Source organism: Harpia harpyja, chromosome 3, assembly GCF_026419915.1.
Source record: "Harpia harpyja isolate bHarHar1 chromosome 3, bHarHar1 primary haplotype, whole genome shotgun sequence".
NCBI classification, from domain to species: Eukaryota; Metazoa; Chordata; class Aves; order Accipitriformes; family Accipitridae; genus Harpia; species Harpia harpyja.
In genome coordinates, this window is record NC_068942.1 from 54,644,606 (window position 1) to 54,660,938 (window position 16,333).

Genomic DNA, 16,333 nt, shown 5'->3' on the forward strand with positions numbered 1-16,333 from the left:
GAGACTAAAGTAAAAACAATGGAAACATACATTAAGGAATTTATTTGCAAGCTGGAAGAAATATCCAAGCTTGTTGTTGAAGCACTAACTTCAAACTAAAAATATTATGGCAAATGATATTCTAACAAACAGCTTTTACAACACTAAAGAAAAAGCATCACACTGAAATGTAGGTTTAAATACCATCACATAGTTGCATAACATCTACATATCTAGAATTTGTAACTTCTTCAATAAATTCTACCATATAAACATTATTTCTCTCTTACATAATACATGAAGTCATAATTCCTAGCAAACATCATGACCCCTTCTGTTGAACAAGAGTGGGAATGGATAAATTAAATGAATGAAAAGCATTATGTTATTACACAAAGCATATTAATTTTACCAAACACACTAATTTTACCATGATGTTACATTTAGTATCTCGACTAATCTATAGCTACACAAAGACCACTGTAAAAATATCAGAAGCCCTTCTTTTAAGTTTTACCTAAATATTTTCAAAAGAACTAAAATAACTTCCAAAATAAGTAACCTTTCATTTTTATATTTTATACAAAACAGACGGATACACTCCAGGGAGAAGACAATATTGCTTTCTAACTTCTGTTCACTGTTCTGCTTTTTGCACAGTAGTATTCCAGTGCCGTTTTGTTTAGTATACTATAAACACAATAGCCTCTCTCAAGAACTCTGCTTGCTCCATTAACTTGCTAATGATTTCAATGGGAAATCAAAATAAGTTCACTTTACAGAAAACTGCTGGCATACAACTTTACCAAAAAAAAAAAAGAAAAAAAAAAGAAAGAAAAGGGAAATGTACAATCAATCAATCAAAAATGCTATTACTTTTGGAAAAATATACTTGCTTTCAAATTTGCGGCCATCATACTGGAAGGCACTGAAAGAGTCTGAATGGCTATCTGAACTGATGAGGTCACTGCTGCCTGCGCTGGCAGGTGAGGTCCATTCGGAAGGCACGCCTGGGTCATCTATAGGACGCATTTGGTTCTGTTTGTTCAATATATCAGGAAGGTCTTTAGGAACTTCCAGGCTGCCAGGACTGCTTCCTCTTCTTGTCACATTCTAAACATTGAAGAGACATAAATCATCTTACAAACCTGGTGGCTTATGTACATAAAATGGAAAAAGCAATCCCACATTTGCAAAGATCAGAATATAACAAATAGCTCACAAGTACCTAAACCAGAAATTGTCATCATACTACATACATAGCCAAGGCTTTCCAAAACCCCAGACAGGCAGCAGTAAGTGAAGAACCCATGCAGTCACAGAATTTCATAAATACAAATTTTATTTGCACAATGAATTTTTGGGCACATACCTTAAAAGGCTAGGATTCAGACTAGCATGTGCCACAAATGTATTAGGTAAGACTTGAGAGAGAAAGACAGTAAAAAAAGTACATTATCTCCAGATTATGTCTAAATTACTAAAGAAAACTCATTAACCTTGGTTCCAGACACAAGCAGAAAAAAATGTCAAGGAATTTTGTGTTTTCTGGCCTATAGGCTACCATGCTACAAGCAAAAATTTTATGTGCACTACAAGCAAATGAACTTACTAATTCATGCATTAATTTTCTTATGATTAAGCGAAAACCTTGGTATTGACTTGGACACCAAAGACAGTATATAGCAGAAATAAGGCATATAGATTTGCTCATGTAAGTAAGGTGGTATTCTATTTGGAGTCTTTCTTTAAGCCATTTTTTTTCACAGATAGGACTGTTTTCTTGAGAGGGAAGACAGATAAAAGTATAAAAGCCATTTTATGAAATGGCTTGAAATCTTTATGCATTATGAGACTGAACATGACTTCCCTTTACACTAGGCCCAGTCACTTCTCTATTCTTTTACTACCCTACTACTGATTATTTACGCAGACTGACAAGCTTTTCATGGTACAAGGTTTTAGCATACAATAGATACAATAACCTAGAACTAAACTTAAGTTGGTACTCTGTTTTAAGAAAGCATATCTATTTTTGTGTGCTAGATTCCAAAATCAGAGGCAGTTTCAAAATATTTATTCAAACTTATCTTGGCTATTTTTTGCTACCTAAGAAAAGTATCAATTTTCTTGTCTAAACTATTAATAATCAATATTCTTGCCCATCTATGTATTCCCTCTCTTCTTCCCTTCTTCCGTGGCCAGCTGTGATGATTTCTATTTTATTAATTTGCACACTAAGTTAACTTTTTTTTTATAGACTTCAAGTTAGCATTTTTGTCTGGTAACTCAAGACTTACTAACAAGAACACTTTGCACCAACAAGTTTCATAAACATGAGTTCAATACAAAAGAGAAAAAAAGCATACATTTGGACAAACTCTATAGGTCCTCTCTTGCCATTTATAAAAGATGATGATAAATAAACAAAATTTTTCTAATCACTTCAAAGAATCTTCTTCTGCCCCTTATTAGCAACAACTAAATCACTTGTTGACAACCTTCTACAGAAGCATGTCTTAAAATGATCTTCTTAAAAAAAAATCTTAAAAAATTCTAAGTAGAAAAATTTTGAAACACTACATTTAAATTGTTACCCATTCTGTTCTTCATTTACAACTTTTTTTTATATTTCCCCTTATCTCTTCAAATCAGTTGTCTCATTCTGTAAGCATTCAACAGTAACCAGAAATTCTTCACTTAAAATTGATTAAAATGTCTCATTATGACATTTCAAACAACGTGACACTTCTGGAAAAGTGTAGGAAGAAAGCACACGAAAAGTTGGTTCAACTAGCAGAGAACTATTTACAAGAAATTATTCAATGCTTCTAAGTGAAATAAAAAAATGAAGGAAAAACATACACTAGTGTAGTCTCGTAGCCTGTTGGCACTGACTATACCTGTAGAGAATAGTACCATACTACAGCACAGCACCTAACTACATACCACACTGAGGACTGCAAATTTACATATAAACTATTATTCTGAAAGTGTCTGTGTACAAAGATCTTTACAGCTGAAATTAAGGCCATTTAATGCAACGAGACTGTTCATCTGACAGTAACTTCTGCATTGCTTCCACAATGAAGACTTAATAGATGTGAAAACACAAATGCCATAAAACAGCATGAATCTATGTCAAAGGCAAGAAATAATTGATATTCTTAATTCTTCCCGATTCATGAAATCCAGAGAAATAAATACATTTTAGTGAACTGATTTGTAATGTCATTGACAAGTTCATGCATATGTGCAGACTTACATATTGAAACGTATGAAGTTTAAAGGCTTACCAGTGCACTACCACTGCGGAGTCTCTCAGCTATAAATTCATCCATGAGGTCAGGAACATTTGTATTGCTACTGCCAATATCACTATCAATAGGGTGCAGTTTTTGACTCATGTCCTCTCTATTAGCTAAAAGCAAATGAACAACTGTATATAGTAAAGAACACATCAAGACATTTTCAAAACAAAAGGTAACAAATGAAAAAACCTGCTAATTAACAGAAATAAAAAAATCAAAATGGCCAAACATGCATTTTAAGAATTTCCCTCTTTTAAAGCAGATTCTACTTTAAGAATTAGTACAGCTTCTTCTTCCCACTAAGCAGGGTTAGTCGATTTCCAGTACCACCTTTAAGAGCAAGAAGCTTATAGGTAAGCACTACTCAAAGTTGTTAATGCTTGCTTTAAGGATACAGCATATATTCTTCCTCCATATCATGACAAGTAATAAATCCTAAAAGTTTTGTATGATTCCTACAGGGTCCTTCTTCATTGCATTCCTAATGAAGAGCAATGTAGTGGAAAAAGTAAACTAGGCTGTAGTATGTACTAATGACAAATGTCAATGTGGCACTGTATACAGTTAGTATAAATAGTGCGAAGAAAATGTTTATTACGTAATAAAATTACATGCTAGTACACGGAATGAAAATTCAAACTCTGGATGGTCAATGGTTATGAACAATTAATTAAGTTCACTCATTTATCAGTGTTATATTTTTGATATAACTATACTGTTCATATTTAACTGTGGCTGTTACACCTGACTTCATGATCTTCACCTTTAAAGTCTTCAAGTTATTCCAGTTCATGTTTTCTCTGTAAGAATTTTTCTCTCAGTGTCATCTCTCATGAGACCACAGTGTAGTTTATTCTAATCACGAGGCTCTGTTAAATGCTACAGATTTCAAACAAAAGGTACTTCTAAAATTAGTGCTTTCTAGATCTCTCTTTTTCAGAAGCCTGGATTCTGCAGAGCAGCAAATGGCTTTTTTGAGACCCATGACAGTCACGCTCTCGTGGTGCTGTGCTTACAAAGACTGCCCTCAGGTGGCATTAACATCTCGATGCAGGATGCATTACAGAATCCTCTGTTAATCATGCCAGCATAACAATGGGAAAAAAGAAAACCTACATTACTGCTGAAAGTTAATTTATTGTTCATTTAAGGTTACGTGAACTAAGACAATGGATATTAGAGTGACAGCCTTCTTTTTTGATCAGTCCATAGAGGTCTCATAGTTAGCAGGAAAAAGACTATCATGAGACCTTCATGAACATCCATGATTCCAAGAAAAAAGAAAGCAATGAAAGATGTTGCAAAGAAGTAACTGCATCCATTTTGATGAATGAATACAGAAAGGCCTACAGCATGTTTTGAAAAAGACTCAAACAAAACCTTATGATTAGACTCACAGAGAACTGTCATAATGAAATCATTCCAGTAATAGATTTCTGTTCCGGACCATTTTTTAAAAGTTATCTAAACTGACCTCCAAATGTAAATTTGAGGGGCTTTTTTGTTTTGGAGGAGGAAAAGGAGGAAGAGGAGGAGGAGGAGGAAGAAGAAAACACACTAAATGAACCAGAAATACAATTAGTTTAACCTAGCTGGTCGAGAGCCAGGCGATTCTGACAAACAAGCTACACTCAGAGTGGAATAGCACATTCTGATAAAATATACATATGCCAATCATTCAGTAGGCTGAATTTTAAGGCTCTGCATGGTGGATGAAAATTCAAAACTCTCAAGGCTTAATCCTTTATTAGGTCATTTACTGTCTCTTCCTCTTCCCTAACCTGATGGTCTTCAGCAGCAAAGAGGTTCAACTAAATATCTTGAAAAGGGAAATTAGTAATTTAAAGTATGTAAAAGTAACTTATGCTGGGAGAAAAATCAGCTGGCTGTAGGCGCATGCATAACCAAACAGGGAAAGCAGTGATCATCCCAAAGCCTTTTGATTGCTATCAGAGCTTGCTTCAGTTGCATTAAGCCAAACTGGTGCTGCCTTTCTCCTTTTGCGCTCTGCACACTGTTAGTGCTCACCTGCAGCTTTCCTTCCAAAATAGCCCATTACATGACTGTACAGATCCCTCAGTGGAGCCTCTGCTGGCATTCTGTTCTGCCTCTGTGGGGAAACATTTGCCTTCGGCTTCGAAAGAGCATGTACAACAGTTTTATAAACACCACCCAGGGAGCCCTGCTGTTGTGCTGACTCCTGACCTGATGCTCTAAAGGCACTACGATTATGGAACTGATTAACTGCAATACCTTCTTTTTGCAACATGGCTGCTTGAGTTTCTGTAGATTCCTTAATTTGCTTGCTGCCAGCTGAAGCAGCATTGATCGCATCTAGAGGTCTATATATTCCAGGTCTAACCAGCTCTGTGACAGATGATGAGCTGGTGCTTGCACTGGTACTGCTGTTGCTGCTACTACTACTGCTACTACTGAAGCCACCAAGTTTACGAAGTCTTGCTTTCCAAGCAGCCTCTTTGCTCTCAAGAGGGTTGTAAAATTGAACCGATTCTGTAGATGGCCTAAAAGTAACATGAACACTATTTCTTTTTTTAGTCGTTATTTTCATGATTTTGGCCCTATGAGTTACAGTTTCAGATATACTCCTTTTAGTTGGTGACAGTTTGCTTGTGCCTGTGATGTAAGGCATTTGAGGGTTAACTTGTGCTTTAGGAAGAATTTTCTTTGCATGCATAACACGCGAGTTGGTTACTTTTTCATTTAACTGGGCACTTTTATGCTTTTCAGCTACCGCTGCTTCCACAACTACATCTACATCAGCTTCAGTGGCTGCTTGCCTGTACAGGTATCTCTTCCTTTCTTTGCTGCTAGGACTACTTGACCCATGATCAAACACGCTTTCGTATTGTTGATCAATATTTAACTGCCTGGCTTTATCGAGTGCTTGATTTCTTGTAAAAATGTCTACTTGAGTAGGTGCAATATTACTTATAAAGCCACTTTGGTTTTGTTCTAGGTGCAGCTCTGTGTTACTGGCTCTTTCTGTAACAATGATGCTATTCGTGCATTGACCAGTCTGATCTCTATTTTCTAATCCATCCAGTGGTAATCTATCATTCCTATTTACTGATGTATCAACTTCGTGAGCAGAAGCCTCACATTTATCTATCTCAAAGTTACTGCAAAGTTCTTCTTTTTCTTTAAGATATTCTCTCAGAGAGGAAAGGAGATCATCTTCACCTTCAAGGTCAACATATTGGCTTTGTTCAAAGGCTGTGTTTGCAAATTCTACCGGCCCTATTAAATGACAAAGATGGTCATAAATACTATCCCCAACTTCCAAGGAGGACTCTCTGCTATTTGTATCAGTGATATGGCTTTCAGTGGATTTATGCATTGAAGAGGTCTCAGTGGAACTCTGTAAGCTTGGAGCATGATGGGATGAACTGTCAATGACAGGAACTGCACCTTTGGCTCGTTCAACTGCGAATGGTTCCAGGATGTCAGAGGTGCTGCTGCTTCGTGGCAGTGGCTGTTCCTCATTTAATGCACCAAAAACTTCACTTGGAGCATCCTCACTCTGTGAAAAATGTCTGACTCGAGGTGGACGTGGAAGAATTTGAGCATCATCAATGTCTGTAGGAAAAAAGTATATGTAACATGCACTAAAATTTACATACAGAGACAATATTTATTTACCACTACATCCTAATTACGTGACTTTAAAAGCCAGGAAAGTCCAGAGCCTTGTTTTCTTAAGTACAACAAAAATACTTTTTCCAGTACTAGAGTGTTAAAAACACACGCACATAATATCCAGTACAGAATGTAATATAAATGAGTTAGACCATCAGAACACAGTTTTAAATGTTAACATGCATGAGAACAAACAGTGAGACCATGGAACGTTTGGAAATACAGTTAAAGCTAGGGCTGTGCCAATAATTTCAATAATTCAGCCAATATTATTCCAGCTACCTTGTTCAGGAAATGGTTACCTGGAATACAAATTAGCTTAACAGTAGTACCCTTCAAGGAATTTACATCTTCAGAAAAATGCACAACTCCAAAGAGAACCAGTAAGCTTTCTGGAAAATTAGAATTGTCTATTGAAGTGGCAAACTATTGCTTTTTCATAACATGTATGAATATACATAAATTACTGAAATATCAGAAAGAATACTATCATACAATATGACTATTATGGCATATGTAATACAGTGTATAACTAAAAACTAAAGCTTTTAAATGACAGGGAAGAGCTGGCCCTATACGGAAAAGATGACTATACATAATGGATAAAGATATACCCTTTTTCCCTAAAAGGATGTTTCGTCTCTCATCTTCAAAATGTGAAACTAAATACTTAATGGAGGCTTACCTCCCCCTCTTCTTCCAGTTTTACTCAAGCAAATGTCACATTTATGAGAATCACCAAATTAAGGACTCTGCTACTGAAAAACATCCTGCAACCTCAAAACAGTTAATATTAAGAGTAAAACCACTTTTGTTTATGAAAAGACCAGAACATTTGTTGTGACCATTTAAATTAGTGATTCCTTGTCTCTCTGAAGACTGCTAATATGTTAGCATCAGTACAAATCATAGTTAACTGTAATGAAAGCTGCAGTTCCAACATGGATCACCTAGGAATTGTACAGAAGTATCTTCAGCTCACTTCACATCATCCACCACAATAAAGAAGCTTCACGCTCCTCTTCAGATTTCCTGATACGTTTGTTATACAAACACTACATACTATCAAATCACCCGTGTAGGCAAGACTAAGCGTCTCTTACAGACAATTCAACTAATCGCAAGAATTCATGCTATCCCTTGCAGTCTTTTTACGGTATAGGCACTTGAACAGTAAGGTAGTAACAGACTTCTCAATTTTCTGTTGGTTTCTTTTTGATAGAATCCTTTATTCCCCAGATTTATTTTTTACTACCTACCACTTAAAAAGTTGTAGATATGTTTTTAAAGTCAGGAATAACAATAAAGAGCTTAAATGAACACCAAGAGTTATTTGCCACAATAAACAGACTTACCTTGTTGTTCTATCTGGGGGGTTTATCTTCAGAACTGCAATGGTAAATTTACTTAAAATCAGCACAAAATTTAAGCCCCTTTCCCTCCCCTAAATCTGATGTGTTACTGCCAAAATAAAGAAATTATGAATTCATTTAAAAATATTTCATTTTATTACTTCATGGATCTCTATACCTATTTCAGTAATATTTAATAATGATAATCTGAAGTCACCTTAAAAACCTGTTTTAAAGTGCTCACTTTTCTGAGAATGTTAGAGCTGGAGCTGAATTTTCTCATATTTTCCTTCTGAGCAAAGCCTATAAACTGGAGGCAAGAGATACATCTGTACTTAACTAAAAGTATGTGTTGGAAAATGATGAAAAGTGGTATTTCCATGCTCAATTTTTCAGAGAAGTTAAAATCTGAAAGCTAGAGTTTGGCCTGATACAAAGTTTACTAACTGTAAAGAAGCTATTAGACAGGAAATAGAGATGTCTGTATTGGAAAAAGAGAGTAGACATCCAAGCTATTTCAGAAAATAAACATGAACTGAAAGTCATCATGTAAGGCACAATTTATTATCCCTTTCCTCTCTCTTCAGCTTTGATAAGCAACAAATTTCTCATCATTGTTCTTGTTCAGCTTATTACTAACTACATGAATTAACACCATCTGAGATGAATGGTATCTCTCTCTAGTTGGAGCTGTTACTTCAAACTCTCTATTGACTTAGGCAGAGATTAACACAGGCTATGCTTATATAGCCTCAAAGCTATTTCTTACAGCTGCAAAGAAAGGACCATAGCATTCAGTCAAAAATATGTATGATAGCATTATGTATGAGATTAATGTATGTAACTATGATACACCGATCTCATCTTGAGCCCTCAATATGCATCTTTCATACCTTTTATAAACTCAAGCTTACCTAAAGCAGCAGCCTAAGGATTGCACACTGTGCATGCATGCAGTGATTATGATTTTCTAGGATGTTAAAAATTACTGGATGGAGAACTCCAAATGCATGCCAAGCAGCTCCACAGATTGAAATAAATTCAGCTAGATTTATTTCAATGTTGATCCAGTATTAATTTTAGGTGCTCATGTATGCATGACTAGCACATACAAGTACACAAACATTTTCAAACAAACATGTAGTGCTTGTGCCAATAGAGATTTCTTTTTTGTAGAACAGAGGAAGAAATTAAGGAAATGACAACTATACTGCTATTGAAATATCAGCACTAAAAATACAGACAATGTTTAAAAACCCAAAGAAACAGCTCCTTCACAACCAGGGCTCACCCTTGCACACAGGTATACAGTCAAATTGGGACAGCATCAACTCCTAAGGAGTTTTCATTAACTACATTGCAATTGTGTGCCAGAAGGCTGTGTATCTAACACACAGCACATACTTAGAAGAAATGCTGGCCTGGTTCCTAATATGTTACAGTGAGGAAGAGATTGAAATTGGTAGCTCTAGCCAATCTCACCCAATCACAACTTTCCTTAAATCAACCTTACCTCTCCTTTTTCTGCTAAAAGGCAGAAAGGTAGTTTTTCAGCATCAAGTGTGGAGATAGGTAAGCTAAAATACAAACTCATGGAGAGACACATTCTGGCAAGACAGAATGAGTGCAAGTAGAAGATTCCCATGTAATGTTGAGACAGGATTATATTTAATTGTGGAAAGTTAGTTCAGAAAGTGGAAAAAAAAATAACATGTTTTGCTTCTCAGCTTTCATTTCAATTCTTTTATAAGAACACACTCATTGTGTGAGTTTCAGGTATTAAAGAATAATTACAGCCATATTGACATTACAATTATGATTTCTTTATATTTCATCTTAATGATTACTTACTGATTAGGAAGCAAGGTTGTAAAGGGCTAATATACATCTCCCTTTCATGTTAATACTTCCTTTGATTCTTTTAGTCCCAGTGGACAAGGAAAAGTCTCCCATCTGCAATTCATTAGTCTGCTGTTGTGGCCCATTGCTTCCAGGAATCTTGCCTACATCTCACCGACACTTTTTTTCATGAGTGGTCTTGTACTTGAATATCCTCAACACTTCCAGGAATGAATGGTTATTTTGCTATGTAAACGTGCAAGACTGGATTTCCTATGATTCTAACAGGTTAAAAGAAAAGCTCTTTGAATATTGCAGATTTGCAACAATTGCACTATACCAAATCAGTTTCCTAAGTAAACATGTTAGAGCATAAATCTCCACTTCCACTTTCTGGATCCTATTTGAAAAGTTGCAAATATTCTGCACACAGAAATATAGCATAACTTAGAAACTACATGAAGGAATTACAGTCTCAAGAAAAGCATCCTCTATGATGCTAGATGACTAGATGTCAATATTGAGCTTTTGCAATAAATTTTGTTAACCTACTGACTGATCTTCAAGCAGAAACATTATGTCTCAATAAATAACAAATTATAGTGGGGTGTTCTGCCTTACTCTTGAAAATTTATATACTGTACTATACATAAGGTAAAGGTTTTGCATAAATGCTTTCTTTTGGACTACCTGTCAAGATTCCCCAGTGTTCAGTGAGTCAATCTTTCAATGAGGAGTTTCACAGCTAAAAAGGACCTGAATACTACTTCAGAAAACTTAAGATTAGGGCATCCTATTCATTTGAAATATCCTCTCCTTCAAGTTATGTTGGATCTGAAAGTCAGTTTGGATAACAGGGACATTCATATAATCATGAAATAAGAGGAAGGGCTGTCACAGCTAGCTAAACATCATTCATTACCTAAAGCATGCTTATGATAGAAACAATTTGATTACTTCCCAAATTACATGCTGTATATCTAGACACAGAAGACTTTCAGATACAAATATATTTACTGTAAGAAGAAAAGGCAAGGAAAATTATAAAGCTCCATATTTTAAAAAAAAGAAAGAGAGAGAGTGCAATAAAAAAAAAAATCAGAAAATTAAAAGAGCAAAATGCACTCTGATCCAGTGGATAGTTTTTTCTTTACTCTGCTACTTCCCCATCAACAGTCTAACGGCTTGCTTTCTTCCCTAGAACTTTTTAGTCTTCTGTCAATATTCAAGATTCTTGGGCACATTGTGAAGCTGCTTCAACACCCATCTGTTGGAGAAGACATCAAAACCGGGAAGTGCCTAGGACTTTCTATGTTAGAAATGCAAAGGTCTGTAAAATTATTTCACTTTTAAGAAATACATTGGTCGTGCAGTTTTTCTATCAGATGAGTATCAGCAGAAAGGATAATAGCAAGAGAACCATCAGGTTTGGGACACATTAGAAGTAAGATGCAAGCCAGGACTTTTCAGAAACACGGATGATAAAACTGACTGCAAAAGCACTTTTGCCTTCTTTAAGACAGGATAATTAAGTATCAGTGACTATATGACAAAATAATACTTCAATATGAAAGCTCATTCCCTTCTGCAGGTGCTCTTAAGATCTTCATTAAGAATTGACTATTTCCAAGAATGTTATGGCCAGGTAAGATATATTTCCTAATAGGTTGTTCATGTATCATTCCTATTAAAAACCCTATCTTCTAAGTTCTAATAATTTATATCTCAGAAGAGACATCCTTTGCACTCACGCATTTAGTAATTTACTACATATAATTTGTATTTTATCATTCTTTATTTGTGGTGTCAAGATTTGCGTTCAAATACTTTATAATTTTTCACTGTGAAAGTCTGGTCTCTCTAGAGTGGGTTCCTTGAAGTTCCCTGATTCTCCATTTATGTCTTCAGATTGAATACTAAGGCACCAAGTTTCAGTTTCACAACAAGACGACTTAATTTTGGACACATAACAAAATACAATTACGAAAATACAGTTCTTGATACTTCTTGAGTAACAAAGGCAGGCAGGAGAGACAGAAAAAAAACCCCCACCCCCAAAAAACCTTATCTTCCTTAGAGAAATTTTGCCATTAAGTCCTTATATTTATACATAGTTTTGACTCTATATATAGTCCTCCCACTGTACTTTTTTTTTCCCACTTAGTGAGACAAAGGCATAATATGATTGTCAGCCTTAACACGCCACTAATTTACACCTATGTAATAGGTGGAGCGCAGGAAAAAGAAAAAAAATCATTATTTGTAAACTTTCATGCATGCATTTCTAAAATACGTGCTAATTCTAATCACTGAACGTATTTGTTCAAAGAAAATTATCCAAAGAAAACTACTGTCAAACTTCTAGCCAACCACCCTGCTGGACCAAACATGATGTTGAGGAAAACTACAACTCTGTAAAAAATGGATCATTTGGAAAACACCACCAAAACACAGCACCTCAGAATTCCAAACTTCATGGATTTTTAAATGTTTTTATATATTAATGAAAAACAGGCATACTGTAAAACATATTATATGATACCATATACTTCAGACATTCTTCTTTCATGGGAGCTAAAGTATAACATTATCATTCATGACACTGAATTAAAACATTTACGCAGAAAGATGTAAATGGCAAATCAAAGTAAAATTAAGTTCTTCCTTTCACTCCCTCACTCATCACAAATAAAAACTTTAGATTAATTGTACTCTCTGGTATACAGATGCTATATTACTGTTTACCAATAAATTGAAAAAGCAAGAGATTTCTCCAATTTTCACTTTTATGATAGTAAACATTGGCACAGCACTAACTTCTAACAGTTCCAGAATGAATTGCAAAATAGCATGGTATTTTACATAGCTCAAAATATTCATTCTTAATCTCTTCCCCTCTCCCCCCATCCCCCAAGTATTTTTACTTTGAAAAATTTAATGATTTAGCAGAATTTGAAAGCAGAAGGTTTAAAAAAGTGATAAAGGGGGTGCAGAAATTAGCAGAGGTGGCACTACCTGAAAGCTCATCAGAAAGGGGAGTGAGAACAATATCAGGCAAGAAGGGTTTGGAAGTATGGATCAGAACAGGAGCACTTTTAGCACTGCGTATATAGGCCGATGGCAGAGCACATTCACCAATGGATCGGCTTCTCATGGCTTTAAAAAGGAAAAGAAAGAAGTGGGGAAGGAAAAAAGAAGAGTGACTATAATGAAAGGCTTGTGTCACAGAAAAAGCAGCAACAGAGAAAACAAAGATAAAAAGGAAGAAAATTCAAAAATTAAAACATTTCAGCACGGCAGATATTGGCAGAGCTGTAAGAAAGAAAAAAATCAGTGGACACATAAGACATTTTGAGTTTTTAACTTTTATGTAAAGCAGCAACAATGCCTTTATTATGACGATTACAGAGATTTTGCATTCAAAATCAAGAAACTGATTAACACTTTTTTTCCCATTGCATCAGGGGTTGAAAAATCAAAGTCACTCCACAAGCACTCAGAACTTGAAATTTTTTAACAGAAAAAGCAACTTACACTACATTTGCATTTTTCTAGTTTCCTTTGGTTTACTCCTGAAAAACCATCTCTGAATTTTACATATACACATACTCTTGAATTTATGATTCTCCAAAAGAGATTCAAAGGCATAAGGAGAAAATGACCAGTTCTGTGTGGAGAAATTCGCAATACAACTTGTTATAGTTCCAAATTAAAAATGAAGTGACTGAAGTGAAATGGTTTGACAACAAAAAGCATTAAACTGTCTCTTAACCATAGGGTCTGGCTTTTAATCAATACTGGATAAATCTTGCTGAACTGATCCTAATTCACCTTTTTGTATCTCACATCCTGCCAACAGTCCTATGGAATGTAAAACTTACATGAGAATTGTGGCATCAGGATCAAGGTAATATCTGCAGCTTTTCTAACAGATTTAAAATTAATCTTTATGACATCTGTTTTCCTTTGTCAGAGTAAGACATAGCAAGAACTGATACTGCATTCACTCTCAAAGTACACTTGAAGTTCTTCAAAAAGTAATGTTGTTTCAAGCAGCTTCCTTTTCAAACTGTTGCAAATTTGGTAACTTGTTTTAAAATAGTTGCTGATAAACTTCTTCTAAGGAAACTTCAGTGCATCTTACATAAATATTGTCAGTACAATATTTAATATGTCTTTGATCTTTTCTGTGTATATTTTCAAAACAACACGGAATATAGACTTAGAATCTTAGTGCTCCTGATCTGTATAGGAATCAGAAGTACATAAATGGAGTGCAGTGAAAGTTGAGCACATCACACTTCTAAATCAGGTTAAATTGTCCCTAACAGCAACATGCAGATAACTTGAGTAGGTCAATGTACATAGAGCAGAAAACACATTTGACAAATGCAGCACAACTTAAGTGGAGTCTTAACACCAGTTTGAAAAAACAATTCAGAAAGACAGACGTTTTAAGACTGAAGCCATTCTCTGTTAAACTTAGTTTATAAGACAGAAACAAATTAAAAAAAAAAAAAAAAAAGGGGGCAATTATGTGTAAGGCTTTAACATGTCGTTGTTTAAGAGATACAATAATAAGATTCAGGATACAGTGATAGATGCATTACATTCATCATTGTGCATCTTAAAATTAATGTAGGCAAGAGAAAAAATAGCAAGCTATGTAGTAAATCTTAAGGGTCGTTTCCAACCTAAACGATGCTACGATTCTAAATAAAGCAAGCTTTTGAGATCAGATACTGTGTTGACTACAAATCTTAACATAAAGCGTCTCTTGTAATTTGACTGGATCTCTTCCACCATGTTACATTGATACTAGCAAGGGGGGGCAGAACCCATTTACAATTTGGAAGGTGGAAATTTTACGGAAACTTTTTAAGGAAAAATTGTAGTGTATTATTATTGAAAGCAAAATTAGCTTTGAGATCCTGTAAAAGGAAAATGTGATCTCAGTGAATTCTTATTTTAAATAAAATCTGTCACATTCATTGAAGTAGTTAAGTAGACACAGACTTAATTAATACCAGAATGTAGACTAGTTATTTAACAGTTTATAACCTTCCACTGTTGTCTATAGACAAAAGCAGAACAATAGGTTACTAAATTCTTTATGATCCGCTATTTTTGTAGGACTAGAATCTGCTGCCTAAGTCACAAATTCTGTACCTAGCCCTACAGAAGATTTTTCAACCCATATGCATATCAAGTTTAAAGGCCCTTTTCCAAAAATTACTTTACATAAGTTCAGGCTAAAAATGTACACACTGCATATCAGAAAAGCTGTGATTTTTATTTGAGTAACACACACATAACACACAAATTTGGTGCAGCAATAAATGTGTGCTGGCATGAGGATGGCTCAAGAACAGAGGTGCACAGATGTACACAAAATGTGTACAACATAAAACAGATGAAAAAGAAACCCAGCTTTTTCTTACCATAAAATATTCAACATGCACATCCCCCCTACTCAGATATAAAGAGTATATTACTCACGATCAAAGGAAATATACTACATATCAGATATCATGCAACATATCTGAGGTCTGACTCAGTTCCAGACTTAGCTTGTGGAGCTAATGTTAAACTGAAAGAGAAGATCTGAGCAGCAAAATGTTCTGTAGAAAATTTTACTTATTGTGACTATAAACCAGTTTTTTTTATTATGTGACCCTGTGTTAACTGGCACAGATTAAGAAGCATCCCAACAGCTCTTAGCAGACCTGAGAGACAATAACAAGCAACTGTTTGCAGACAGTTAAGACATATGCTTTTGTAATATATTCTTCATTAGTATTTTAAAAAACTGAACAGTTTGGGATTCTGGCTCTGGCAACTCTTTTTGGGCTTTTCGTCTTTTAAAATCACCCTACTAATGCTGTGATGCTTGTCCACAGATGGTATTCTACACTATGAATGGAGCTGAAATTTTAAGTGGTGACAGTAATACAAACTTGGCTTATTAATATCAAATATGTAAGATAATTGGAGGAAAGGAACAAAACCATGGAAGCTGAAGTACAGTGAAACTAAAATCAGATTAGTTTGCTGCTAACCAGGTCAATATATAGCTTGATTAGGATAAATTTCAGTCATTTTAGGGCTAACATCATATAAATAGCCATCTTTCAAATAGCAGCAAAACAAAACCATTAATAAATTGACCAAACAACATAAGCTTCTGACAGAATA

General features: G+C 35.0%; 1 protein-coding gene across 15 annotated transcripts in view; it reads right to left on the reverse strand.

The window, feature by feature from the left end:
- Window positions 1–16,333, reverse strand: part of RALGAPA1 (Ral GTPase activating protein catalytic subunit alpha 1) — a 135,020-nt gene that overhangs the window by 79,460 nt on the left and 39,227 nt on the right. For 9 of the 15 annotated variants that reach the window (XR_008234504.1, XM_052782628.1, XM_052782626.1 and 6 more), the window contains 4 exons: window positions 13,154–13,294; window positions 5,319–6,887; window positions 3,276–3,400; window positions 876–1,092 (listed from right to left, as the gene is read on the reverse strand). Coding sequence is in view for 14 of the 15 variants with exons in the window: in XM_052782628.1 (XP_052638588.1) it covers window positions 876–1,092; window positions 3,276–3,400; window positions 5,319–6,887; window positions 13,154–13,294 (2,052 nt within the window). In the remaining variant the exon portion in view is untranslated. The remainder of the gene's footprint in view (window positions 1–875; window positions 1,093–3,275; window positions 3,401–5,318; window positions 6,888–13,153; window positions 13,295–16,333) is intronic. The other 6 variants (XM_052782638.1, XM_052782637.1, XM_052782636.1 and 3 more) reach the window with 3 other exon arrangements.